The 27534-nt window shown below is 37.3% G+C and overlaps 1 protein-coding gene across 1 annotated transcript in view; it reads right to left on the bottom strand.

The window, feature by feature from the left end:
- LPAR1 (lysophosphatidic acid receptor 1) overlaps positions 1–27534 on the bottom strand; it is a 137840-nt gene that overhangs the window by 71298 nt on the left and 39008 nt on the right. Inside the window, exon 2 of the mRNA XM_054584532.1 lies at positions 8031–8202. Coding sequence (XP_054440507.1) covers positions 8031–8087 — 57 coding nt within the window. The 5' untranslated portion in view covers positions 8088–8202. The remainder of the gene's footprint in view (positions 1–8030; positions 8203–27534) is intronic.

Below are 27534 nucleotides of genomic sequence, written 5' to 3'. Positions count from 1 at the left end.
TCTAGCTGATGGCTATATTGACTTCATTATATTATTCTTTTTATCTTTATGAGTGTTTGAAAGCTGCCATAATATGAAACCTTTTAAAAACAAAAAGTCTTTGAATCTCAAAAAACAAAACCCATTTCATATGAAATTCAATTGCTATAATCCACAAGTATCCACTTTCTAACATCAGAGTTAAAACCTCTAAAACATAGACTTTGGAAATACTATGAATTCTGTTTGATAACCTATCAGTAATGATGTTCAAATACACCTGTTTTCCAATAGACAATAAATAGAGAATTAATTGTGTTATATTAGAACACTGGGTAAGAATGAGAGGAACAAATCTATTGTTTAAGACATTGAAAACCTGCTCAGAGAGTGACTAGATTAACAGTTGAAGGAGACAGCCACAAACAGTAGATAACTGAAAGTCTCAAACAAACTGCCGAAGGTCATACAAGGACTACATCTGACATCATCAGAGGCAGATCCAAAAAGAAAAAAACAGCAGTCTCCAACCACAGAAGTTCACACAACAAAGTCAGTAAATCAAGACAGATTAACTTAAGAAGCAGAAGCAAAAAAGAGTCTCACAAATAATGGAAAGACAAAGAAATAACCCCTACTCAAAGGGAAAGGAGGAATGCCCACAAAGAGAACTAAATAAAATAGAGGCAAGTAAACTATCAGATGTTGAGTTCTAAACAACAGTTCTAAGGAAGCTCAATGAGCTCAGTGAACTCAGAAAGAATTACAAAATACTACAGAGAAACTATGAGGAACTTACTGCAAACTATATCAGCATGAAAAAGGACATAGAAACTACCAACAAGAGACAAGAGGAAATGAAGAATACAGTTTCTGAACTGAAGAACACGGTAGAAGGAATCAAAATCAGGCTAAATGAAGCCGAGGATCGAATCAGCAAGCTGGAGGACGAGGTAGAAAAAAGCTCCCAGAAAGAGCAAGAAAATGAAAAAAGACTCAGAAAGAATCAAGAGGCATTGAGGGAAATGCAGCACAACCTGAAACGTAATAATATCCGTATAATAGGGATACCAGAAGGAGAAGCAGATGAGGAAGGGATAGAGAACCTGTTTGAGAAAGTAATGATGGAAAACTTCCCTAATTGGAGGAGAGAAAAAGTCACACAAGTCCAGGAAGCACAGAGGGTCCCATGCAAGAGGAACCCCATGAGGCCCACTCCAAGACACATCATCATTAAAATGGCAAATATCAAACACAAACAGAGAATCCTACAGCAAGCAAGGGAGAAAGGGGTAGTAACATATACGGGAGCCCCAATACAGCTAGCAGCTGACTTATCAACAGAAACGCTGTAAGCTAGAAGGGAATAGCAAGAAATATTCCAAGTAATGAAATGCAAAGACCTGCAACCAAGGCTACTCTACTCAGCAAGGCTCTCAATTAAAATGGAACGCAAAATAAGGATTTTCCCAGACAAAAGAAAGCTCAAAGAATACACCTTCACCAAACCAGCACTGCAAAATATGCTAAAGGGACTGCTTTAAGATGCAGAAAAAGTATCTATGAATACCCAGTTCCTTTCACAGCTGCCAATACTTGATATTACCAATATTTTTTAATACGTATTAATCTGATTGTGACCATGATATGTTATTTTAATTATTCCTTTATTATTTGTTGAAACTAAACCTGTTTTAGTATATTTCTTGCCTATTTCTATTATTTTTAAAAACCTTTAAATGACTTTTTGATATTCTTTATCCATTTTTTGATTAAATGTTTGTAGAATTTTTTCCCTAAAAAAGCAAACAAACCATTAACCCTTTCTTAGATGTGTTGCAAATACTTTCCTATTCTATTACTTGTCCTTTAACTTTTTTAATACATATATTACTGTACAGTCTTAAATGTTTAATATAGTCATATTGTCAATATTTTACTTTATAGCTTCTGGGTTTGAATATTTTACTTCAGGGTAAGAAAAATATTATTTTGTATTTTCTCCAAAAACTCCTTAGATTCTACATAATGATTTTTAATTCACCTGAATATTTCTTGTATAATGTATGAAATAGGGCTCTATATTTGTTTTATTTCAAGTAATAGTGATCCATGCACCTTATTTGTTGAATAAGCTTTATTTTACCCTTTGATTTGAAATATCAATTTAATCATATATTACACTGTTAGATAGATATATATGTTTGGCTCTAGATTGTTCATTATATTTCATTGATCTACTTGATTATTTCTATGCTGGTGTCATGTTGGTTTAATTGCTGAGACTTTATAATGGTTTTAAATTTTTTAATATTTTATAACTAACTTTGACATTTAAAAAAATAAATAAAATCAATCTGCATTTAAGAAAGAAAGAAAAAGAGAGAGAGATGGAACTCCTACCTTTTGCGACAACATGGATAGAACTGGAGAATATTAAGCTAAGGGAAATAAGCCAGTTGATGAAAGACAAATACCATATGTTCTCACCTATAAGTGGACTCTTCAACAAAATAAACTAACGAACAAAATAAACCACAGGCATGGAAACATGGAGCAGACTGAAAGTGATCAGAGGGGATGGGGAAAGAGGCCAATGGTTGAAAGAAGGGGAAGGGACTAGACAAAGAACATGTATGAATGACCCATGGACATGGACAACAGAGTGGGAATTGACTGTGGGAGTGGGGGATGGGAGTGGGATGGGTGGAGGGGGGTGAAGGGGGGAAAATTGAGACAATTGTAATAAAATAAACAGGATTTATAAGTTTAAAAATCTATAAAAAATAAAAAACAAAACGTGCTCAAATTCATGTTTTTAATGAAAAACATAGGAACTCTTGTAGGAACTTGGAGAAATCAATATATCCTTGTTCCCTTGCATTAAAACCGAGATAGCCACTTAACAAATGACAGACAGAATGAAATAGCTTGTTAAAAAAAAAAACAATACTGATAGAAAAGAATCCTTCCTAACTGGAATCACAGGTTTGAGATCTGAACACCTTTGAAGCTTTCAAACAACTATGCTGGTCTCTAATACCAGTCCGGGATTTCAGAGAGGCCAACCCACTCATTCATGTACTGAACTATTGACCCTTCCATTCAAAGAAAAATAAAACTTTTAATCCATATTCTACCCTCAGTAACTAGATGAACCACAATTAAAGCAACTCTAAACACAGCTCTAGAAACAGAAAACAGTCATTAAGAGTGGCAGGTTTTTGGTGTCCTCTCCCACCTCCACTCCCACCCCAGCCACAGGGTATGAACACGTTAATTTAACCGAATGAGCATGTTCCTGTCTGCAAACACCCCTGTAGCTTCCTCTGGGTAAGGAAGCTCTTTATCAGCGTCTGGACTAACAGAACTATAAATCAGCCACAAACACAACCTTCCTGCTGCTGCTAGTCCAGTTTCGCCTCACTATTCATCCTGCTTCATAAGAACAAGGTGCTCCCTGGGCATGAGAAAACAAAAATCCATCTTACAGTCTAGGCAGGAGTAAAGCAGGGAATACAAACTTGCCCCACTTCAAAGCACAAGGCGTATCTTTCACTAACTAAATAGCAATCCCAGCAGAAGTGACAATGAAAGCTTTCTTCCCTATTATTGTTTGAAACAATCACAAGCTATTTGTTCATATTAATTAGTTTATATCTAGTATTAGGCAGCCTTGATAAGAAAGACACTCTTTGTTACCAGATGAATAGAGTAACAAACAAAACCAAAAGCTTTTTTTTTAATTGTTGTTTTTGCCTTAGCAAAGAATTTCTGCCTTAGAAAAGAATTGTCAGGACTTTCACACTTGAATGTGGGCTTATCTGTACATAGGTCCCTGAATTCACTCTAAAAGAATGCAAGTTGATGTGCCAGACAATACCAGGCTAAGCTGATTGAGTGAACTGCTTGTTTCGCCTTGCCTAAGGAGAAGCTCTATTTAAATTACTTTTACCTTCTCTGAACCTGGGGAAAACTTGATGATAGGAGAGAAACCATCAATTCAGCCTTAGGGGCAAGGATGAGTCAGTCTTGGACTAAAACTTGACTGCACAAATTACATGTGAGATTTGACATATAATCAGGAGGCCCATCATCAACCAGAGGATCCTGGAAATCAAGTGACTCAATGGTCCGCATCTCCCCAGACAAGTAAGCTACCTCTCCCTGTGACCTAATACCCCAGTTTACAGCTGACTCCTTCCAAGTGGGCTTGAGTTCCCCCAACTATCAGAGGCTACTACTGTTTCCCACATATGGGAAGAATAATGGGGCACACTATCCTGGCTGAGATTAATTAATGAGCTTGTTCAACAAAATTGTCAAAAGTCACCCTGGCCAGGGTGGCTCAGTTGGTTGGAGCGTCATCCTGTAGATTGAAAGGTGGCTGGTTTAATTCCTGATCAAGACACATACCCAGGTTGTGGACTTGATCTCTGGTCTGGGCGCGTGCGAGAGGCAACCGATGGGTGTTTCTCTCACATTCATCACATTGATGTCTGTCTGTCTGTGTCTCTCCCCCACCCCACCATCTCTCTCTCTCTCTCTCTCTTTCTCATCTGTATCTCTACAAAGCAATGAAATTGCTTTTTCAGTGAGGGGCCTCTGTGGGAGTAAAAAACTTTTTTTTCTTTAGTTGTCAAAAGTCAGGGTTTGAACTCAGGTCTAAGACACAAAAGCTACATGGGCTTCTCCAAGATTAATGTTAAATTTCTTCATAAGGTTTGCAAGGCCCTTTGAAATCTTCTCCAACCTTGTAACCTAACCCACCTGCCTCCTCTACAACCAGAAGTATGCTGATAAATACATAACAATAGGCTCTTAGGAGTAAAGGACTGTGTTTGCCAATTTCCATGATGTAAATACTCCACCCTGGCTGATTTCAAGATGCAAGCATGAAGTCAATGGGCTTGCTGAATTCCTGAAAACTTAAGAATCAGATTTGTCAGCTGGCAGACCTGGCTCTAGCCCTTCACTTACAACTTCAGGCATCACTGTACTGCAACTATCCCAAACTAATATGCGAATGCTGTGCCCTCTCTCATCTTGGGATGTTTGACATTCACACATGCTCCTTCCTCTTCCTTACCAGAATCACTCATACTCGTTTGTAACTTCTGGCCTGGAGGTCTTCCTGCAGGAGGCCTCCCCTGATCCCGCAAGTCTTTCCAGGGTTCTCCGCGTTACTCCTAGAGCTCCCAGACTTCCCGTGTCACAGCATTGCAATTTTTGGTTTCCTTATCTTCCTATTTCCCACTGCATTTCTAAACTCAGGCAGGGCAAAAGCCTTGTTTACCTTCTTTTTTTTCTTGTATCTCCAGGTCTGCCACAGCGCTTACTAAATAACAACGCTTAGATGTATTAAGAATATGTACCAGAAACTGTTCTAAGTTGTACACACATTATCTAACTTCATCCTTTAAACAACCCTATGAAGTTGTCTTTATTATTATGATGACGCTCATTTTCCAGAAATGGAGGCACCAAGGGGAAGAAACCTTTCTTCCTCAGGCCCCGCTCCCATGTGCTCGGTTAATAAATGCCGGGGCCCAGACCTGAGCTCAGGCAGGGTGAGCAGGGGGCCTCGAGCAGCCTCTCCAACCAGTATTTTGTGACCTTTTCCCCCATTGGCAACTCTCAAGGAGAAAGTTTTAATTAAATTTAAATTCCCCCTATGAGAGAAATTAAATTAAAAAAATAAGATTTCTTCAGGTACGGTTAAGCTTTGGAGGGATTTTCCCTCTCCCAAGATACAATTTTTGCCCTCTTGGGGACAATAATATTCCCTTCTACAATGTATGTTCTCCTAGACCTTTCTCTATGCATTTATATTAATGCACCATATGTTTATCCCTAAAAACATATGGTCTTATTTTACAGTTTTAATGATATCTTCCTGTAAGAATTATTCTGCATCTTGCTTTCTTTTCCCTCTATCAGATATCTTGCAGAGATATAGCTGTGCTGAGATATACAGAGATGGGAAACAGTAGGTTTATAGTTGTTCGTATGAAAAATAATACAATAAATAATAATACAAGAATAAACTCTGTGTTTTGCATACTCACAGCTATAAACCTACTTTTGCCCTTCCTGTATATTTATCATTTTTTAACTGCTGCATAGTATTTAAATCATATCAATATGCCTAAATTTATTAAGTCCTTCCACTGTTATATATTCAGAAAGTTTTTTTTGTTTCTCCACCTTCAACCAAGGCTTCAATGATTCTCTGTATGCACATCTCCTTGGGTTCACGTATGAGAGTCTTTCTAAGGCAGGTAATGAGATGGGAATAAGGTATGTCCAAAGGTATTTAATTTTAATAGATACAGTCAAATTAGCCTCCAGAGTGACTATACCAATTTATTTTCCCACAGAGAATTTACAAAAATACACGTTTCCCCAAGCGTTTATATTAAATAGGACCTGTTTCTACCTTGGGTGGTGTTAAACATTTTAGTTAAATGAGTCATTTAAAAATATATTACTCACCAGCTGACAGGAGCTTGTGTAAAAGGGAAGATGTGTAGATAAAATGATGGTGTTGGAAATGCTGACAAAAGACAACAGCAAGGCTGTGATGCTGAAGTGCCTTGTCCAGCAAACCTGTAGAGGGCCTAACTTCACAAAAGGCTAAAAATAGTCCTTGCACAAGAACAGCTGCAGAGCACTTTGAAATGGTGACCTCAGGCAGCAGGCACTAAATCTTTTTACCCATTCACCAAGTCACTTAGGCACCAAAACCACTACTGCAGGGAATGGAAACCAAACACCCAAAGTAAATGAAGTGTTGCAAAGACAATGATCCATTTACCAGAAAGAGAAATACACATAATGGAGGTAACACTAAGCACCCTGGAAAATAATACTAAAAGCTTTAGAATGTGGAAGAACAGCAAGGAATTTATAAGATAAAATTCCAAGGTCTCTTAGAGGATTTTTAAAAAAACATAATAAATAAAGTAAAAATGCTCCTTTCTCCTACTCCTTCTTTCTTCCCGCCTCCCCGCCTCACACATGCTAACACCCTTCCTTGAAATACACACAAAATGTAGTAGCTTGTAAAATAATACAGAAAAACATTTGTGTAATAACTTTCTATATCATCAAGATTCAAATTTCAGCCAATATGCCTCTTTCTCAAAGGTAAGCCTTTTTCTTTAACTTTGGCCTAAAAAAAGACTGTCATGAATGAGACAGGAGGTCACACTTTAAAAGGAGGAAATGAAGGAAGAGCAAGCAGGAAACTACATATGCTGAGCACCTACTATGTGTTTTGCATTATTTTGTCATTTAATCCATAGAACCATCCTGTGACCTATGATCACAGGAGAAGAAATTGAAGTTGAGCAAAGTTAGCATGATTCAGCCTCCTCATCCAGGATTATCAGGATGTGAGTTCAGGCCTAATGACTCCAAAGTCTCTCCCCATTCAGCGGTTCTGCCCGCTGAAACTGAAAGGGTCCAGTTAGTACTCGAACAGATCACATTGTAAAGTAATCTGAACAAAGGCAGTGTTCCTGCCATAATACTGTTCTTCACTGGACAGAAAAACTACCTCATATTATCATTCAGAAGTTTCTAGAATTGCATTTTCTTTTCCAAGTTACTAGACTAGTAAGGGGGCAAAATAATAGTCATAGTTATAGGAGGAAGACAATGAGACAGCAGTTAGAAAACTTGTAAGATTACATCTGTTCTGAGATATTTCATTAAACCCTGAAAAAAGCCAAGAGGGGAAAAGCAGCAGGATTCACTTCTGACTGTCTTGATTTGGAATTTGATGGCTACCGTAACAGCCCAACATCCTAAGCACTGAAAACCAAGTCCCCTACAGAGACCAGATCGCTGAAATTACTTGCGCTTTGTTCCAGCTGCTTCTTGAACAAAACAGCACCTTGCTCACAAAAGCTCTATTATCCAAATACCCACCAAATGAAAATTACGATATATGGGATCCCCAGAGTCAAACACACTTTCTGAAACTCAATTTAAATATTCAGCAAAACTAGCATTAGCTCAGACCTGTGCTGGTTTGAATCCCTTACCTGAGGCTGTGAAATTACAGGGGAGGCAGTAGAGGCAGCAGAGGCAGCAGCGGCCATGGCGGCTCTGCAGTTGTGGGCAGTGACCGGGCCCCAGCACTACGGCGCCAGACACAGGAGTCAAACTCTCGTGGCTGCTGATTAGATCGCAGTCATGCTAGGAGAATCTGTGTACCTGGGAAAGAAGGGGGAAACCCACATTTAGCCGAAGAGGAACACCACGTGGAGTGAAGTGCCATTTGCCAGAGGAAGTAAAAATCCCTGATACTGAATGCCAACTACTAGCTCTAACGGAAAGAGGAACCCAGGAGAGAGCATCTAACGTCTCGGCGTCAAGATTTTTGTGCCACGCGTCCAAAGCAAGTTAAGTGGATGTAGTTTCATAAGTCTGAATCCAACTCTGCAGGCTCGCTAGGTGTTTCGGGAAGGGAGTTGTGAAGATGGGGACAACGGGCCAGGGTGAGAACCCATCCTGTGTTTAAACAATAAAGAAATTGAGTGACCTACAGTTGAGAGCTGAGAGTCTATATACAAAGAGGCGAAGAGAATAATACCGTCAGCCATCTTAGAGATCATCCCTGCCCGTTAGCAGATGAAAAAACTGAGAGCTGGAGAGAGGAAGGGACTAAAGTCATACATTTCATTAATGGCAGAGCTAGCACTAGAGTAATGACCATTCCCTGTCCTGCGGGAAATATGAGACCGTGAACTGTTCCATGTTTACACTTCCTCAGGGAACTTAGTTACCACTTTCAAGATTAAAGAATGGAAAGGCACCCCAAAGGTACAGGAGTAAGTCACAGAAAGGAGTCAGGTACTCGGGTGGGCGGCGGGGGCTTCCTAACGCAGACTTGTGTGAGTAAGAGTGCACTTTTTCAATCGTTGACATCCTCAAAGAAAGGATGCTTGATAAGCACAAAATATAACTAAATCTTTCATTATTAAAATGTTAAATTCCCTGCAGTAAAGCATGGCCCAAATTCTGTCAAAAGATTGTCATTGTTCTCATGTTGCAATTTAATCTAGAAGAGAATATATTTTTTCACAAATTAGGTGTAATAAACATTACTGAATCATATACAAATATGCTGCATTAATTTTTAACTCATTAAAATTGCCTTCTACTATAAAAAAGAATTTTTAAAAATTCTTCTATTTTAGGAAATTTTTTTTTACTTTGAGGTCATTTTCATACCACCTAACAATAGCCTTTTATTCAAAAGCTATTTGTTGTGCATTTATAGTAACTTGAGGGTATAATGAGTAAAACTGACCCAGCCCCTGCCTTCAGGGAGCTTCTGTCTAAAAATACACTTCCTAATTTCACCAGCATGCAAGATGATATCTGAACACTTTTAAACTATTAGGAAATGATACTTTCAATAATAGTGAAAGTAATGAACTAGGATCACAAGATCCAAGTCTTGAGCAGTAGTAACAATGAAGTTGGATGCTTAAACCAAGTCTTTTGGCCCCAGATCCAATGCACAACCCTATATTAGCTGGATGATGCTGAGCAAGTCGCATAATCTCAGAAGAACATTTTCTTAAGAAAAATCTAGGTTTGGCCGCAACTTCTATGAACTTTGGATTTTGATTTGTATCCTGTCTTTGTGTATTACCCTTTGTGTAGTTTCAATCACTTCAGGAGTGTCGAATCCACGGCTCCCAGGCTGCGTGTGGCCCAGGACGGCTATGAATGCAGCCTGACACAAAATCATACATTTACTCAAAACCTTCCTTTTTGCTCATCAGTTTTCGTTACTGTTTGTGTATTTAATGTATAGCCCAAGACAATTCTTCTTCCTGTGTGGCCCAGAGATGCCAAAAGGTTGAACACCCCTGCTTAGGTTTTAAATGTTTAGAACTGTGGCACCTTCCTATTTGCGTCTCTCTGCTAGAATAATGATTTTTATTAAGAAATAAGAAGTAAAGCAGTCCAGCTGTTTTGGTAAAACACTCAACACAGAATCCCATAGGTGCCCTGAGAAAACACTGATGTTCTCCTTAGATCGAGTTTGTGGGTCGGCGGGGACCTGTTGTGTAGCACACCGTAGATTGAAATGAACAGCCAAGGGGAATGGTGGGGACACGTGTACTGGAGTGTCCTTCCCCCTCCATGATGGCTGCTGGAGTGTGGAGCCGACTCTGAGAAAACGATAGGGCCCCATGGTCTGTTGTTTGGTACTGAACTTGTCCCTGCCATCATTTTGTTCCCGCCCCTCCCTCTTTATTTTCCTTTTTCCTTCTCGTGTATTTATAATCCATGTTACCTTGCTCCATTGTAGGTAGGGTACACAGATATATAAATAGCATGACAACCAAAACACACAATAAGCAGGCAAGTGAGATTCCACTCTTAAAGACTCACCCTGTATGCTCAGATCCAATACCGTCTCTGCCAAGCTAAGTCATTAAGAACATAACCTTAGTATATTTCCTTAGGGTGGGGCAAAAGTAGGTTTACAGTTGTTTGTATGGAAAATAATGCAATTAACAAATAATAATACAAAAAAATCTGGTTCATGTACTCACAACTGTAAACCTATTTTTGCCCTTCCCTGTATTCAGAGTACATAGAGTTACCCAAAAGGTGAATCCTGGGCCGCCAGCCAGGAGTAAGGAAAGCGATACAGAAATCGATATGTCAAATACACCACATGACATCACTGCTGGTAACAAAAGAGGGACAGGTGAGAGACTGGGGTTTAATGAAACCCTACTAGATGCTGAGCAGCAGAGCTGTCATTTCACAGTTTGAGGCAGACATTGAACTCACTTCATACATGGGGAGCCTGAGGCTTGGAAATATTGTGCAACATGCACAAATTCACAACAGCCAGGAAATGAGGAAGCTGAGACCTAAACCAGGACCCACTCCAGGGCCCCACAGACTAACCCTTCAAGGGAACAAAAATTAGAGGTGCTTGGAGTCTTTTTAAGCACAAGCTGCAGGTAGTCCTGAAGAAAGCAGGATGAAGGCACGTGTTCTGCAGAGTCACTGCTGTCCCCAAACCCTAAACTGAGACACCTGTGTTGTTCTCATCTATATAAAATTTCAATGACATGTCCCTAGTTTTGATTTATGTTACCCATCTTTGAGGTACATAAGATAACACAGATTATTAATTTCACTTCTTCAAAAAGAAAATACGGAAGAAGATTAACTGCCTTTCCCTAGAGTATTTAAGAAATATCTAGTTTTGAGGTTTTCTCTGAACTTTATAATGTAAGGAGATTATAGGAGCCCGTTATACAATGGTGTATGATTATTTAACTCTGAAAATACAAGCACTAAGCAATACTACCTCAAAGGATATAAATCAGATCTCGCCTAAAAGTGGTCTTAAAATTATGTTTATGAAACCTATTTACTTCCCAACTTATTTACAAAACTGAACACATCATGGGAGAACTGGACACGATGACAAAAAGACAATATTATAAGTGACACTGCTTTGACATACTGGTTTCCTGCTTTCCCAGAGCCCCAGACTGTCAACCACAGAGCTTCACAGAATTTTTAAAGAATTGTACCCTCTTCAAGTCTTCCAAGTACCCGGATACTTGTCCGGCCAGTCATCCCACCTGCCATCAACCTAACTCTCCATTTCCTTTGCTTGAGCTCCGAGACTGCGCTCCAGCCACAGGAAACCGCAAGGCAGTGTGGGTTGGCCCCACTACCCCAGAGACCCTTGGGTCATCCCTGCTGCCCCTCCTCTCCTTCTCTGATTGTCTCCATTTTCCATTCTAGGCATCTCTTCTGATCTCTGCCATTCTTTGCAAAGCTACAAAACTACCTCTAAGTCCCCTCACTTGCAAAGGTGAGCTTTGTCACTTACTTCATTCCCCCATTGTCATTGGATATGAATTACCTTAATATCCTTCCCAGAAATTCAAAATGGATATGTAAAATACAACTTACAAATAAGAAAGCTACATAGGCTCATTCCTCTGTACCAGATTACCAGAGAAATAAGAACAGGAAATATCTTGAATCACCCTTAGAAACCAAAGATCAATCCTGACTACTGCTTAAACTTCCAAAAACATAGGAGTGGGTATTAGTATGGAAAAACATATAATACAAGAATAAACTCTTTTGCGCACTCGTGACTATAAACCTACTTGTGCCCACACCTGTATATAGGAAAAATCAACATGGGAGGTTGATGGAAGGACTAAGGCACAAGATTGCCTTCATGTGACCCTGCAATTACATGGGCAGAAAATCAGCAAATGAGACCCTAATAGAGTCATACTTCTAGTTCAGCGGGATGAAGGCTGCAAGGAACGAAGCCAGAGAGAGCTGGAGTACACTTAAAATACACTCACTCCTTAAAAGGGGTTCCTGGCTCCAACTGAGCAAGGAATATCTGGCTGTATTTATTTTTAATTTACATGTGGCCATGTGATTGCACAAGAAAACACGTGGGAGCAAAAAAACAAAAAACAGAAAACACGACCAGCTGGCTTCTGATATGGGCAGCCATGCCAAGTGACAATAACCTTACCAAGAACCGCACCAAATACCTAAAAGAAAGTCTCTGGCCCTGAGCCGAACTTCATTTTGATTACTCTTGCAGCACATGCTAGATCCTTCCCTAGGTCTTACGGGAGGGGGAATTTCTAATTTGCAAATTAATCTCCTATAAATCTAACCTTTTTTCTTTGTCTGGACTTGAGTCAAACAGTGACTCATTTCAGTCTCTTGAAAGAACGCAGGGCCTTACCTGACAGTGAACATGCATAGACTCTAAGGATAAGCAACAGAGAAAATTCCACATCCACTAGGCAAATGAAACATACTATGGTTCAAGAGAAGGGAAGAGTCTAGAATCAGAGCAAATATTTATTTAAGAAATAGGTGTACTAAGTAAAAGGAAACTTAAAAAATATATGAGATCACCCTGGTTGGGGTGGCTCAGTGGGTTGCGCATGGCCCCACAAAGCGAAAGGTTGCTGGTTTGATTCCTGGCTGGGGCACATTCCTGGGCCGCAGGCCAGTTCCCAGTTGGGGCACGTGCAAGAGGCAACTAATCAATATTTTTCTCTCACATCGATGTTTCTCTCACTCTCTTTCTCCCTCACTTACCCTCTCTCTAAAAATAACAACAACAAAAAAATCTTAAAAAACATATACAGAATATCAGAAATGAGTCTGCATTAACCAAAAAGGAAAAAAAAAAAAACCAAAACCTGAATTATGAACTTAAATGAAGGTAGCTGATAAAGCAGAAAACAGAATGAAAAAAATAAAGCAGGAAATGGTATTAGTAAAGCAGAAAATAAACCAGAGTTTAGAGGAGTAGGGGAGGGAACTACATGGACAAAGATTTTAAAACCTCCGTCCTAAAAACAGAACAGATGAACAAAAGTACTAAAGAGGGAAAGAAGAAGCCATCAATGCTGAAACCAGACAGGATAAATTTACCCTCAAAATTTTAGAAAACTGCTGCATATATATATAGAAATATTTAAATCCAATAGGAAAAAAAAAAATTTCACAATTGAAATTTTCTGCAGAGAGCTTTATGGTCTGGCAAAAACAAAGAAAAGTCTGAACCCCAACCCTGGAAGAATAAAACAACGAGATATAGGAAGGCCAGAGCTATAGCTTAGCTTTCTTAGTATCTCTTCTCCTTATCAGAGCTAAATAGCATCTGAAGTCAACACTCTATCACCTAAGGCCTGAGGCTGGAAGATTCTTCTCTCTGGAATCTTAACAGATGAAAAACTTAAAAATAGAAACATCAGGAAGAAGACATTGACTCATTGAAACAAAAACAAAATGCTTAAAACTTAGTCATTGGAAATTCAGCAGAAGGACTGGAATGTAAAGATCCAAAAGTAAAAATCCAAAATAAAGCAAAAAACAAAGTGAGAAAGCTAGGGGACTAGTCTAGGAGATCTAGTAGCCAAATAAAAGCAATTCCAGAACAAAAGAATAAAGGAAATAAAAGAAGAGGAAATTAAATAACTCAAAACATTTTCTAAAGTGGGAAAGTCCTAAGTTTGTTGAATGAAAGGGCCCACTAAGTGCCTACCTGTCCACCTCAATGATTTTAATACACCCACATAGAGCCATTGTGAGATTTGGTTTGGTTTTGTTTCTCTTTTTTTTTTTTTTTAACACTAGACGTTTTTAAAAGTCCAGTAAGCTATCAGAAAGTGTGTGTGTGGAGGAGCTCATAAGCAAAGGGTTAGGTATCAGTCTTTTGACTTCTCAGTGGCAGCTTAGAAGCTAGAAGACAATGGAGCAATGAGGAAAGTGATTTACAACCTAGAATTCTATTGGAGTATGTTCTTCAGCATGGAGAAAAAGGAAGGTATGTGATACAGGAACAGGAAGCCAACACAGAAGAAAAACAAAGGGAATTCCTGGCCTAATTGTGAAAGGAGAGCCAGGGATGACAGGTAAGGAGGCTCACAGTAGCCTTGACAGAATAACCGCACCTCTGGAGACAGGTATTGAGCGCAGATTTTTGAACTGACAGAAAGTTTGGGAAGAATCAGTAATAAGCATGTAGAGAACTAAGGAAGCATAAAAAGACTGCTTAATTTAATAGAAAACAAAGAATTTGTGGCAGGAAAAGTGTTCATAGAATTCTAGGTGGCACGATTATGAACGCCATTAACAAGATCACAATAACATTAACACTGAATAAAGGCCTAATCAAAATCATAACCTAACTCGTTAGGACAGAAAGGTACAGGATGGCAGTATGTGTATGGCACACCTTCCACATGGAAAGTGTATACAATTTTAAAACTGGCATACCAAAAAGTGCAGCTAGAAATCTTGAAAAGGCAAGGCAAACACCAAATGAAGCAGCTAAAACAACAGGAAATGGCAGCTCTGGGGAAGATAACATGGTATGGAAGGCGCAGAGACTCCTTTTTCTTAGCAAGCCTCATGCAGCTCTTAGACACTTCCAATTACAAATGTATACCTTTGATAAAGAAATAAAAGAAAAAAGAAATTTCAAAACATATTATCACCGCTGAAACAGAAAATTTAAAGCCAAAACAGGCAGAGGTACCACTGCAGAAACCAAACTGAGACCATGGAAGCCTGGCTTGGTAAAAATCACTAGTGTTCATAGCAACAGAAGTTACTAAACTGATTAGAAATTATGGCTCTAGAGCACAAACAAATAGGGATTCCATATAAGAATTATTGGCACACCTGAGAAGAACAAATGGAACAGACATTATTTATCAATAAAAGTAAACTTTTCTTAAAAGATGTTAAATGTGTAGGTTTAAAGGGCTTACCACAGCACAGGCAGTAAAAGAAAAATATAAATAAACTATATTAAATCAAAATTGAAAACATCTGTGTATCAAAGGACACGCAGTCAAGAGTGAAAAGGCAGTCCATGGAATGGGAGGAAATATTTGCAGAACATATTTCTAAATAGGAGTTAATATCCAGAACATATGTGTATATATAAACTCCTACAACTAAACAACAAAAATCAAACAACCCAATTTAAAAATGGACAAAAGACTTGAATAGACATTTCTCATAGCCAAAACACACGTGACAATATAGTCAATACCACTTATACCACTTACAGTCAATAAGTATTAGGGAAATGCAAATCAAGATCAAAATAACAAGATGCTATCTCATATCCATTCAAATGGCTGCTAAAAGTAAAAAAGAAAAAGAAAAAAGGAAAACAAAAGTAAGCGTTGCAGGATGCGGAAACAGTGGAACCTTTATGTAATGCTGGTGGGACTGTAACATGGTTCAGCTGCTATAGAGAAAAAAGATGGTGGTTTGGCAAATAATTAAAAATAGGATCATCATGTAATCCAGGAAACTTCTGGGTAAATACCCAAAAGAATTGAAAGCAGAGTCTCAAAGAGAGCAGCATTATTCACAATAACCAAAAGGCAGAAGCAACTCAACTGTCCATGGACCCATGAATGTGGAATATACATGCAATGGAATATTATTTAGCCTTAAAAGGAAAGAAATTCTGACACATGCTACCACATGGATGAACCATGAGGACATTATGCTAAGTAAAATAAGCCAGTCACAAAAAGACAAATGTTGTGTGATTCCACTTATATATGATACCTAGAGTAGTCAAAATCAGAGAGACAGTAGAATGGTGGCTTCCAGGGACTGGGGAGAGGTAAGAACGGGAAATTTTTTTTAATGAGTATAAAGCTTCAATTTTGCACGATAAAAAGGGCTATGGAAATGTGTTTCACAACAATGTGAATATACCCAACACTACTGAACTTGAAGATAGTTAAGATAGTTAATTTTATGAAACACAAAAGGTCTGTCCAAAAAGTATCCAGCCACGTGCTCTGAAAGATAGAGGCATTTATTGAAGAAGATATAAGATACAAGAAGCATTGTACATAGGACAATGATGTCTCAGTCCCCTTCAAAGTAAGCACCTTGGGACCATACACAGCACTCCTAGCAACTCTTCCACCGTTCAAAATACTCTGCAAAATCTTTTGTTGAAATCGCCTGCCATTGGCTGCCCCATCGTATTTTCCTGAACCTTGTTGACGGTCTGAAATCTTTTCCCTTTCAAAGGTGATTTTAGTTTTGGGAAAAGCCAGAAGTCACAGAGTGCCAAATCTGGGCTGTAGGTGGGCTGAGTCACCTGAGTGATTCGATGTTTTGCCAAAAAACTCTACACAAGACATGATGCATGAGCGGTGTGTTGTCGTGATGAAGCTGCCAATCACCACTTGCCCATAGCTACAGTTTTCTGAATCACCCAAATAGTTTCCGTGGAGGAATGTTCAAGTTTAACACAAAATTTAATGAGATTCACTGCTCTACTCACTCAGTCATTTTGAATGCGATGGCCAAACAGTACACATGCTCAGTCAGCGGCATTTACCACCCCCACTGACTAGTACAGTGAAGGCGTCATTGTTCACACATGTGCATTCCAGTCCACTCTCCTTGGCTGCCAGGTTACATTGATGTCACACAAACCATTCTTATTATATTAACAATGGCTGGACTTTTTCCAAACAGACCTTGTATGTGGTGCCACAATTTTTTAAAAAAAGAGCTTACCACATTCCAGGAATAATATGAAATATATGATCTACAATTGGATTTTTAAGTTACTAAACTTCAAGAGTTAAAAGAACTCCCACAAAAAGTCAAGTGGGGAAAAAAATCAGACTATAACGGGAAAAATTACTGAGCTAGACACAGCCATCATCCTGGCCACGATTGATAAAATGAAGGAAAACTTTCAAGATTTTGTCAGAAATATAGAATCACTTCACTCGGCCAAAATGTCTTTTACTTGCAACAGCAAGAACAAAGCACTGTTAAACATAAAATAATCGGGATATATTTCATCCTGAAAAATCCACTCGATGACAAAAGTGCAACTAATCACGTGATGAATCAAAATAATGTGCTCAGGAGGGTCTTGGCATGAGCAGTCTGTCAGTCCATGTAAATGGAGATGACCTGTGCCAATGATGGTGACCAAAAATGCAAAAATAGGCAAAGTAGTTATTATAATTATTAATGGAAAAGCTATGTAATTGAAATATATTTATTTACATATGTATGTGTGTATATATATATATATTAAAAACTGTAATAAGCTAAGATAAAAACAGCAGGAAATTATAAGACAAAGGAGAAAATTCTTCACCTTTTGAAAAAGGAGTCAATCAATACTGTTGTATTTCTGAAGTTGGTAAAATGAGAACTTCAGGCTTAAAAACCCAAAGGAGGAAGGGAAAGAAGGAAAAAGGGTGACAAAGGAACAGCCACGCTACATTTTTTTATATCTGAGTCGCCTATCCTCACCGCTGCTTCCCATAAAACCAGTGAGGCAAATGGCCCAGCTGGGATGAAGAAAGCCGTGATGTTCAGAGTTAGAACAAACAAAATAGAAAAGTACTTGAGAAACCAAATAATTTCCTCATGTTTTGTTTTAAAATAACATCTCTACCTGTGGCAGCTGAAACTTTCCTCTTGTCTTCAAAACATCAGAGCCAAGATCTTGCTTCAATATACTCACAGAAGACAATATATTTTAGGCTCTTAAATATTTCCTTTTCCACACATAGGATCAGCTTTTTCCATTTGCTTCTCCAGCTTGGCCTAAAAGTCTATCATTCTTTCTATGGAGCACTTAGCTGATACATTTGAAGGAAGGATACAGCTAGCCCATCCTGCTAATGCTGCCTGCAGAAAGACCAACTCAAGCACTGTAACTGTATTTACATGCATTTTATCAGTTCAGAGTCCAGTATCCTACAGACTCATAAAACTGGCCAAAAATTATTTAAATAACTTCATTTTCCTGATTTCTCAGACTGTACTGACAGTCAAAAAAAATTAGGAATTGTATAAAACATCACTACAAGGGCAAAGAATATATTGGCACCACTTCTTACAGTATCTGTCTTAAGCTACTTTGTATTACATTGCCTAGAAAATGGGGAAAATCTGTAATTTAGGAATAGTGGGCCAGGAGTGAGTTGGAATTACAGATTTCTAAGTTAGAGAAAAATGAACTGAGTGCCCTCAATCACAATGGGCCAGAACAAGAAAAGAAGGAATGGGAACTAAGGAACAGACCTCAAATAAAAGGACTGAGGAAATCCTCTTGAGAGGTAGGACAATTAGAATTAGAATAATCATACTTTGGAAGAGACAGACTTCCCATTGCCCTGTTTCTTTCAATTGCCCAGGATCTACAATGTCTAAACTCTTGATCATCTGAGTATCTGCAACCATGACCCTGAACCATTTGCATAGGGACCCAGAGCAGTGTAAAGACTAATGGAAATTAAGAAAGAGTCCCACCTAAGGAAGAAAATACCTGAAGAATGGGGTGGATATATTTTTATTGAGAAATGCTTGATGAGGGATCATCTGAGCCAAGCCGAGCATTTGCAGTCCACAGACTGCAGAGGGGAAAATTACAACCTCTTTAACCAAGCCCCAGGCCAAGATAGACTCTTCCAACCACAGCCAATGGAGGAGTCTTGGGAGATATTTCCTTCTAAAAGCAAGTAGACGTTTCTAAATTCAGAAGTATTTTCCAAATGGCCTAGAATAGGAGTAACATTAATATACACATTCACATTGGTAGAGCTGAAGGGAAGAGAAAGAGGGAAGAGAGCAAACAGCACTGGGCAAAGTGTCAAGATAGCTGGCCAGAATACAGAAGTTTATGACTGTGATAAGAAAAGTGATCCAAATAGCAGTGTGTAACAGCAAAGTTTCTCCATTATTTACAATTTGGAGTAGCTTAAACTTCAAGAGTATAAGTTAAAATAAGTTCTGAGTGTTTGAACTAAATAATAGTGATTTAAAACTGTACCTCAACATAAGAAAATTATGCTTGAAAAATAGTTTTCAGAAGTATTTGCCAAAATGTAGGAAAATAGGCACTCTAATTTATTTCTGGTGTCGATGCAACTGTTATACTCTTTCTGGTATCCAGTATCTGTCTGTGCGTGTGTGTGATGCACTAAGATCCTAAAATATATGCTGAATCCAAGGGTATGAAGGAATTTATAGTGTGGAAAGCATTAATATTAAGTGGAAAGATTTTGCTACAAGAATGCTTAATACAATATCATATATGACTGGAAATTTTAGAAATAATTTAAACATCTAATAATACACTATTTGCCAACTGAGTTATTAAAACTATGTTTATATACAATTCAACTTTATACAACCAATAAAAAATAAATTCTATTGTAATTATGTAAACATTTATATATCTTCCCTATTTAGAAAAACATACAGACACAGAAGGATAATATATATACATAACATATATATTACACACTGAGGTGGTACAGGCATTTCAATTTTAGAATGTATAGCGCTAAGATGGAATAACAGGGACCAGATATAACTGCCTGACTAAAACAAACAACAAAAAAAGCAGATTAAAATATACAAAATATTGAACATTGGGCAACAAAGGACAATGATCCCTAAAAAGTGGGAAAAGAACAAGGTGAGTGCTACGATTGCCCCAGCTTCCTGCCACAGGAGCCAGGCTCAGAGAAGTTCAGGTGGAATCCAGGGAACTTACTGAGTTGAAGAGGCAGACCTGTGAACCCAAGAAGCCCAAGATAGCTAGAGGTCAGAGTATAGCAGAGGAGAGAACTAAAAAGACAGAAAACCCAAAGATCTGTATTGTCCACCTGATTCAACGGAGAACTGATCAGAGAAGGCACAGGAGGAAACTGTTAGAGGCTTGAGTAATAGCTATCTAAACAGTTTCTGTTCCCATCAGCAAGATTGGAAAACCTCATAATTCCAGGAAATTTGGTAGAGCGCTCAGAAGCACGTTGCCTCAGTAGCAGGGAATAATTAGCCCTAGACTAAACACTAAATTGATTCCACTGAACAAATTTTTAAAACAGACTTGAAAAGATTAAATTGTTTCCAAGTAATTAACTGTGACTCAAAACAAAGCTTGAGAGTATTCATAGGAACACAGACATATCTAACATTCAGAAAGATACAATTCACAGGCTGGCATCCAATCGATGATTACCAGTCAAGCAAAGAAAGAGGAAAAAGTGAAGTGACAGAAATAGAAACTATGCAAAATGAAGCACTGAGAGAAAAAAGAAATAAGAAAAAATAGAAGAACATCAGTGAAATGCAGAAAATTTTCAAGTGGACTAATATACATATAATTGAGATCCCCAAAGAAAAGAGGAGAACAGAAAAATACTTGAAAAATAAAGGCCAAAAATTGAAAATTAATGAAAACTATAAATTCAAAGATTCAATAATCTTAATGAGCCACAAATACAAGAAACAAAGAAAAATGCACAAAGGCACATCATAACCAAATTTATCAAAACATAAGGATAACAATGAAATTTTTAAAGTTGCCAGTTTAAAAAAAAAGAATTGTGGCATAGAAAGGAACAAGGATAATGATGACACCAGATTTCTCATCAAAAATAGTGCAAAGAGAAGGCAGAGATAAACATTTTTAAAGTAATGGGAAACAATAACCCTATCTATCTAGAATTCTATAAGCATGTGAAAGGTTTTTCAAAAATAAAAGTAAAAATAATATTTTCAAACATAAAAAGATGAACAAATTCTTCATAAACAAACCTTGGACTATAAGAAATATCCAAAAGGAAGTCCATCAGACACAAGGAAAATTGAATCAGATGGAAATATAAATTTCACAAAGAAATGAAGAGTACCAAAAATAGTAATAAAATTAGTATATATAAAATAGTTTTCTTATTTTTTTTAAAATTATAATTGACAACTCACAGAATGAGAGAAATATCTATAAGTCATACATCTACAAAGTGACTTGTATCCAGAATGTTAAAAAAAAGTTCTTAAAACTGAATAATAAAGACAAAAAAAGAAAAGCCACTTACAAAGTGAGCAAAGGTCTAAACAGACATTATACAAAAAAAAAAAAAAAGATATACAAATGACCAATAAGTATATAAAAAGATACGCCACATCATTAGCCATTAGGGGAAGAAAACATCAAATCCAAAATGAGATGCCACTTCACACCCATTAGGATAGATATAATAAAAAAGACAGATAACCACAAGTGTTAGTAAGGATATGGAGAAATGGAACCCTTGTGCATTGCTCGTGGTAATGCGAAATGGTGCAGCTACTGTGAAAACATCCTGGTAGTCCCTCAAAATATTAAACAGAGTTTCCATATGATCCAGAGATTCCACTCTTAGGTATATATACCTAAGAGAATTAAATATACATGTCTACACAAAAACTTATGCAAGACTGTTTATAAAAGCATTATTCAAAATAGCCAAAAAGTGCAAACAAGAGATATGTCCACTTTTGTACTGACTGATGGATAGATAAATATTAAATGTAGTATTTCCAAGTAATGGAATACTATTAGGTAATAAAAAGAAATGAAATAATGATAAGTGTTATAAGTATGCATGAACCTTAAACACAGTATGCTAAATGAAAGAAGCCAGTCACAAAATCCCAAATGATTCCAATTATATTGAATGTCTGGGATATGTAAATCTAAGAAACAAAAAAAATAGACTCGTACTTGCTGGGGGTCTGGGGGAGGGTAAACAGGGAATGACTGATAACAGCGCAGGATTTCCTTTGAGAAAGACAAAAATTTTCTAAAATTGATAGTTGCCTAGCTCTGAATATAGTTTAAAAACCACTGAATGATACTCCTTAAGTGGTTGAATTATATGTAAATTATATCTCAATAAAGCTGTTAAAAAGAATTGACAAAATAACATGGAGATTGTTACAAAGGTAAAAGTAAAGACAAAGCTAGAAAGGAAAAATGTCAGTTTACGGTCGAAAGCTACTCTATTTATAAAAAGGTATAATATTAAAAGTAGCCTACAATAAACTAAGGTCTACTATAAATGCTGAATAAATCACTAAAAAAAAAAAGAATTAGAGCTAATATTCCAAGATGTAGATAAAAATAAAATCATAAAATATACCAAACACAAAAAAGGACAAACAAAGAATAGTTGGGGCAAATAAACAGACAGCAAGATGACAGATTAAATATAGCCCTACCAAAGCATACACATGCAAATTAAACGTAGGTGGTCTAAACAACTCAATTAAAAGGCAGGGATTGTCAGATTAGACTTTTTAAAAATGCAAGACCCAATCATGTGTTCCCTAGAAGAGCCATACTTTGCATATGAAGACAACAAATAGCTTAAAAGTAAAAGGATGGAAAAGATATGCCAAGCCAACACTAAACAAAATAAAACTAGAATGCTTATATTAGTATCTGATAGGGTATATTTTAAAGCAAAAAAATATTACCAGGAAAAAAGGTTATTTCATGATGATAAAAAGTGTTGATTCATCAAGATGACATACCAATCGTTAAAAGCTTTTGCATCTAAAAAGGAAACTTTAAAACACACAAAGTAAAAATTGATGATAGGAGCAATACACAAATCTACAATAACAGCCAGAGATTCAATATTCCTCTGTCATTAATTAACAGAACAGAAACTTAGTAAGGATATAAAGGGCATGAACAACACAATCACCCAACTTGATGTAATTGACATTTTGAGAACATCCAAGCCATCACCAGCAGAATACTCATTCTTCTCAAATGCAAAAGAAACTTGTACAAGATAGGGCATAATCTGAGCCATTAAACAAGTCTCAATAAATTTGAAAGGCTACAAGTCACACAGAGTATGTTCTCTGACCACAACTGAATTAAATCAGAAGACAACAACAGAACGATCTCTGGAAGATCACCAAATGTTAGAAAAATAACATATCTCTGAATACCTTAGATATCAAAGAAGTAACTGGAAGAAATTAGAAAGTATTATGAATTAAATGAAATTTTGAGTAGCTTGAAATGAATGAAAATGAAAACAAAACAATATTTATCGAATGCCACCTAAAGCAGTTCCTGAGAGGAAAACTATAGCATTAAATATTTATATTAGAAAATAAGTCTCATTTCACCATCAGAAACTAGAAAAATATGATCTAATTAAATTCAGAAGAAAAGGAAATAGATCAAAATGAAACAGAAGGCGGGAAATAATAAATCCAAAAGCTGTTTTTCGGGGTGGGGGGCAAGAGAGGGCATTGTTTCCTTGGCTTTTGTTTTTTAGAAAACTCAATACAATTGTTAACCTTCTAACCAGAGTGGTTAGGGGGAAAAAGGAGATACAAATTACTAATATTAAACATGAAAGAGGGGCGGTCATTCTGACCCCATAGATATTAAAAGGATAATAAAGGATAAAGGCAGTATAGTATGGGCCTTAAGAAAGGCAAATAGGTTAATAAAATACAATAGAAAATTCAGAAGTAGAGCTACACTTATACGGACAACTAATTTTGACAAAGGTAAATAGGCCCTGCAGTGGAGAAAGAAGAGCCTTTTCAATAAATTGTGTTGGAACTATTAGATATTCCCATGGCGGGGGAGAGGGGAGAACAATTCAAATCTTACACACCACGTACAAAAATTTACTTAAATGGCTCATAGATCTAAATATAAAACTTAAAACTATAAAACTTCTAGAAGACAACATAGAAGTTCTCCTTGGGCTTGAGTTAAACAAAGTATCTTGTAAGATAGCAAAAACACAATCCATAAAAGAACAAATGGAAAAACTGGACATCAACAAAAGTTCTGCTCTTCCAAAGACAGTGTTAAGTAAATGAAAAAACAAGTCACAAACTGGGAGAAAATATTTTCAAAGCATCTATCTAATACAGAACCTCTATCCACAGTATATTTTTTTAAATGTCAACATTCAGTAAGAAACTAAACCAGTTTTTAAAAATAGGCAAAGATTTAGACACTTCACCAAAGATAACACACAGAGGGCACACAATACAGAATAGCCATCAGAAAAACGTAAATTAAAACAGTGAAACACCACTATGTTATCAATTGAAATAGCTTAAATTTAAAAGACTGACCACACCAAATGTTGGTGAGGTTATGAAGAAACTGCAGCCCTCACACCCTCTTGTGAGGATGCAAGTTGGGGTTGGGTTAGAAAACTATTTGGCATTTTCTTTAACAGTTAAATGTATACTTACCATCCTATCCAGCTTTTCACTCCTAGGTGTTTACTCAAGAGAAAAGAAACATATGTCAACACAAACACTTGAGCACAAATGTTTGTAGTAGCTTATCTCTAAAAGCCAAAAACTGAAACATCTCAAATACTGGTTCAGAAAAGAATGGATAAATTGTTTTACATCCAAACAACGGAATACTACTCAGCAATAAAAATAAATGAACTATGCATATACACAGTAGTATGGATCTGTGTCAAAATAAATACACTGAATGAAAGAAGCCACATAAAATGAAGCACATACTGTATGATTCCATTTATATGGAACTATAGAAAATGCCACCTAATCTATACAGACAAGAATAGAAGGGAACTCAGGGCAACAAAAGGGAATAACTTCAAAGGGGCAGGAGGGGTTCTGAGGGGTGGCTGATATGTTCACTCTCTTGACTGTGGTGATCATTTCAAAGGTCTATACAGATTTCAAAACAAATCAAATTGTTTTAAGTATGTGCAGCTTAGGTATGTACTCAAGAAATATTAAAAGAAAGCATGAGTCTTATAATAAAGAAAAGTGCTATAGTATAGATTTTTTTGTACAGTAGTTAAAGAACATTTTCCTTGAACAGAAAATACTGGCTCATAAGCAAATCTGACAACTAACTACTGTTTTTGTAACAGCACAAGGATAGCCCAATGCAGTGTCAGAGATTAAATAAGGTAAGGAGGATGCCCGAATGGGAAGGAAGCCCAGAGCACTTGTCAGAGCCTGAAAGGTGTGGGGACAACCAAGAGAGGGAACAGAGTGAGGTATGGAGTCAGGGTTTTCAAAAGCGATAGAAAAAAATAGGGGTAAAGAGTATGTGTGTGCATGTATATAGTGCAAGGCCTGGGAGTAGTGACGCCTCACTAATAACAAGTACCCCAGCCCTTAGATCTTGGTCTCTAAACACCATTCTCTACTGAAAGAAACCGGGCTCTTTGGAGGAATGCCTTTTTCCAGAGCTGGGGCAAGAGAGGTATATGATGACTCAGAACATCTTATGCGAGAAAGCAAGGCAGCACTCAAAGAATTAAGGAGACATGTTAAAAGGACAAGGAAACTAGCTTGAAGTCTCCCCTGGCCTAAATGGAAATATCTGAGCTTAAAAATTAATGACAGAACAAACATATAACCCTTTGAGTAAAATAGGAATGCATGAGTTCATTTTAATATACACTAATAAAAGTTTGACAAGAAATGGGATATTTACATAGACTCAAATACTTCCCCACATAATTCTTATTAACTACAATGAAAAATAGTAACCTTACAGTGGAGAAGTCTGGAAGACACCACCATAACCCAGTGATCAAAGTAAACATCACCGGAAATTGGGACAAATCCACCCTGCGTATCACCTGATAGGACAGGTGGAGAAGACTACACCCTCATTTCTGTGGTATTCCTGCCAAAGTCTCAACGTCTGAATTTAACCAAAACGAAACATGGGTCAAACCCACATTGGGAGACATTCTACAAAACAACTGTCCTATAATCTTCAAAGCATCAAAAAAAGAAGAAAACTGAGAAGTGGTTTCATATTAAGGAGACTAATATGAGACACAACAGATATAATGCAAGGTCCTGGACTGGACCCTTTACTGTAAAGGATATTATGGACACAGCTGGGAAAGCTTGAATGAGATCTGGAAATTAGCTGATAAAGATGTTAACTTCCTAATGCTGGTGGTGGTTTTGTGACTCTGTGGAGGAACATCCTTCCTTGCAGGAAATACACTATAAAGTATTTGAGGGCATTCGAGCAATGCCAGCAATTCATTCTTAATTGACTACTTTTGTACTGCACTTGCAACTTCTCTGTCAATTTGAGAGAGGAGAAAGCACGGGGGAGGAAGAGGGGAGGACAGGAGCAGGAGAAGAAGCCCCATCTTCTAAAATAAATGTGCTTAATTAGGAGACTGTGTTCATGTGTCACTACCAGCTGTAAGAACAGACAGTCCCAAGAATAAACTTAATTTTAATCTAGTTAGAAGTTACTGTTACAAAATACATGACCATCCCAGGCACACATGTGCCTGATTTTAGAGAAGACAGGAAAAGACGTCGCAGACAAATCGCAGAGTGTAAGAGGCATGTTGCCAAAAGTCAAATAGGACTTTTGAAAAAGGAGAAGTCTGGACCACAGTAAACAGTACAGGCAGCATCATAACACTGAGTTCTACTCTATTTCCAAAAGCTAAAGAAATATTATAGTATCAGAGAGATACATTTACATTCAATAAAACAAAGAAAAGGGCAGAAGCCCCGGCAATCTGTTTCTTCTGCTTCCAGGATATAAGGGAACTGTGAAAAGGTACCACGTTCTTTGAAGATGGTGGGTTATGAAATTTCTTCTGCCTACAGTGAGAATAATCTCTTCCAGATGTTGTTTGGCCCACAGTATGCTATTCAAAAATATGAACGTTTTTTTATTTTCAAAATTCAAGAGCCAAATACGAAACCTAGCTTCCTTCACTAATCTCTAATTAAACTGGAGATAAGCTAGCTTTAAAAAAAATAAATAAATAAATTCATGTGCATCCTAAGTCTAGACTTATACATCCTGCCCAAAGTTTTGAGAGGGAAAAAATATACCTGTTAAATACAATCCTAGTATCTACTTTGCCATGGGAAAAATAATGAGGCACTTCATTTCATTTCCTTTCCTTTCCTGCCTCCAATATACACCACTTTTCCTCCAGGAAGTCCCTCGTGGCAATATCTCTTTAAAATAGACTTCTTTAAAACAGTGAGTACAGAGAGAAACCTAAAGAAAACTAGTATTGTGCTAGAGGATGAATTATTCCCAGCTGGCTGTGGCTATGTAAATACCCTAGCTGCCTGAGGATTCACATGCATGCTTTTGCCAACTTGAGAGGTCAGCAAGAAAAG

The sequence above is a fragment of the Pteronotus mesoamericanus genome, unplaced genomic scaffold (genome assembly GCF_021234165.1).
Source record: "Pteronotus mesoamericanus isolate MK-2021 breed Mesoamerican mustached bat unplaced genomic scaffold, CSHL_Meso_final contig_78, whole genome shotgun sequence".
Taxonomy (NCBI): Eukaryota; Metazoa; Chordata; class Mammalia; order Chiroptera; family Mormoopidae; genus Pteronotus; species Pteronotus mesoamericanus.
This window is presented reverse-complemented; position numbering and strand designations above follow the sequence as displayed.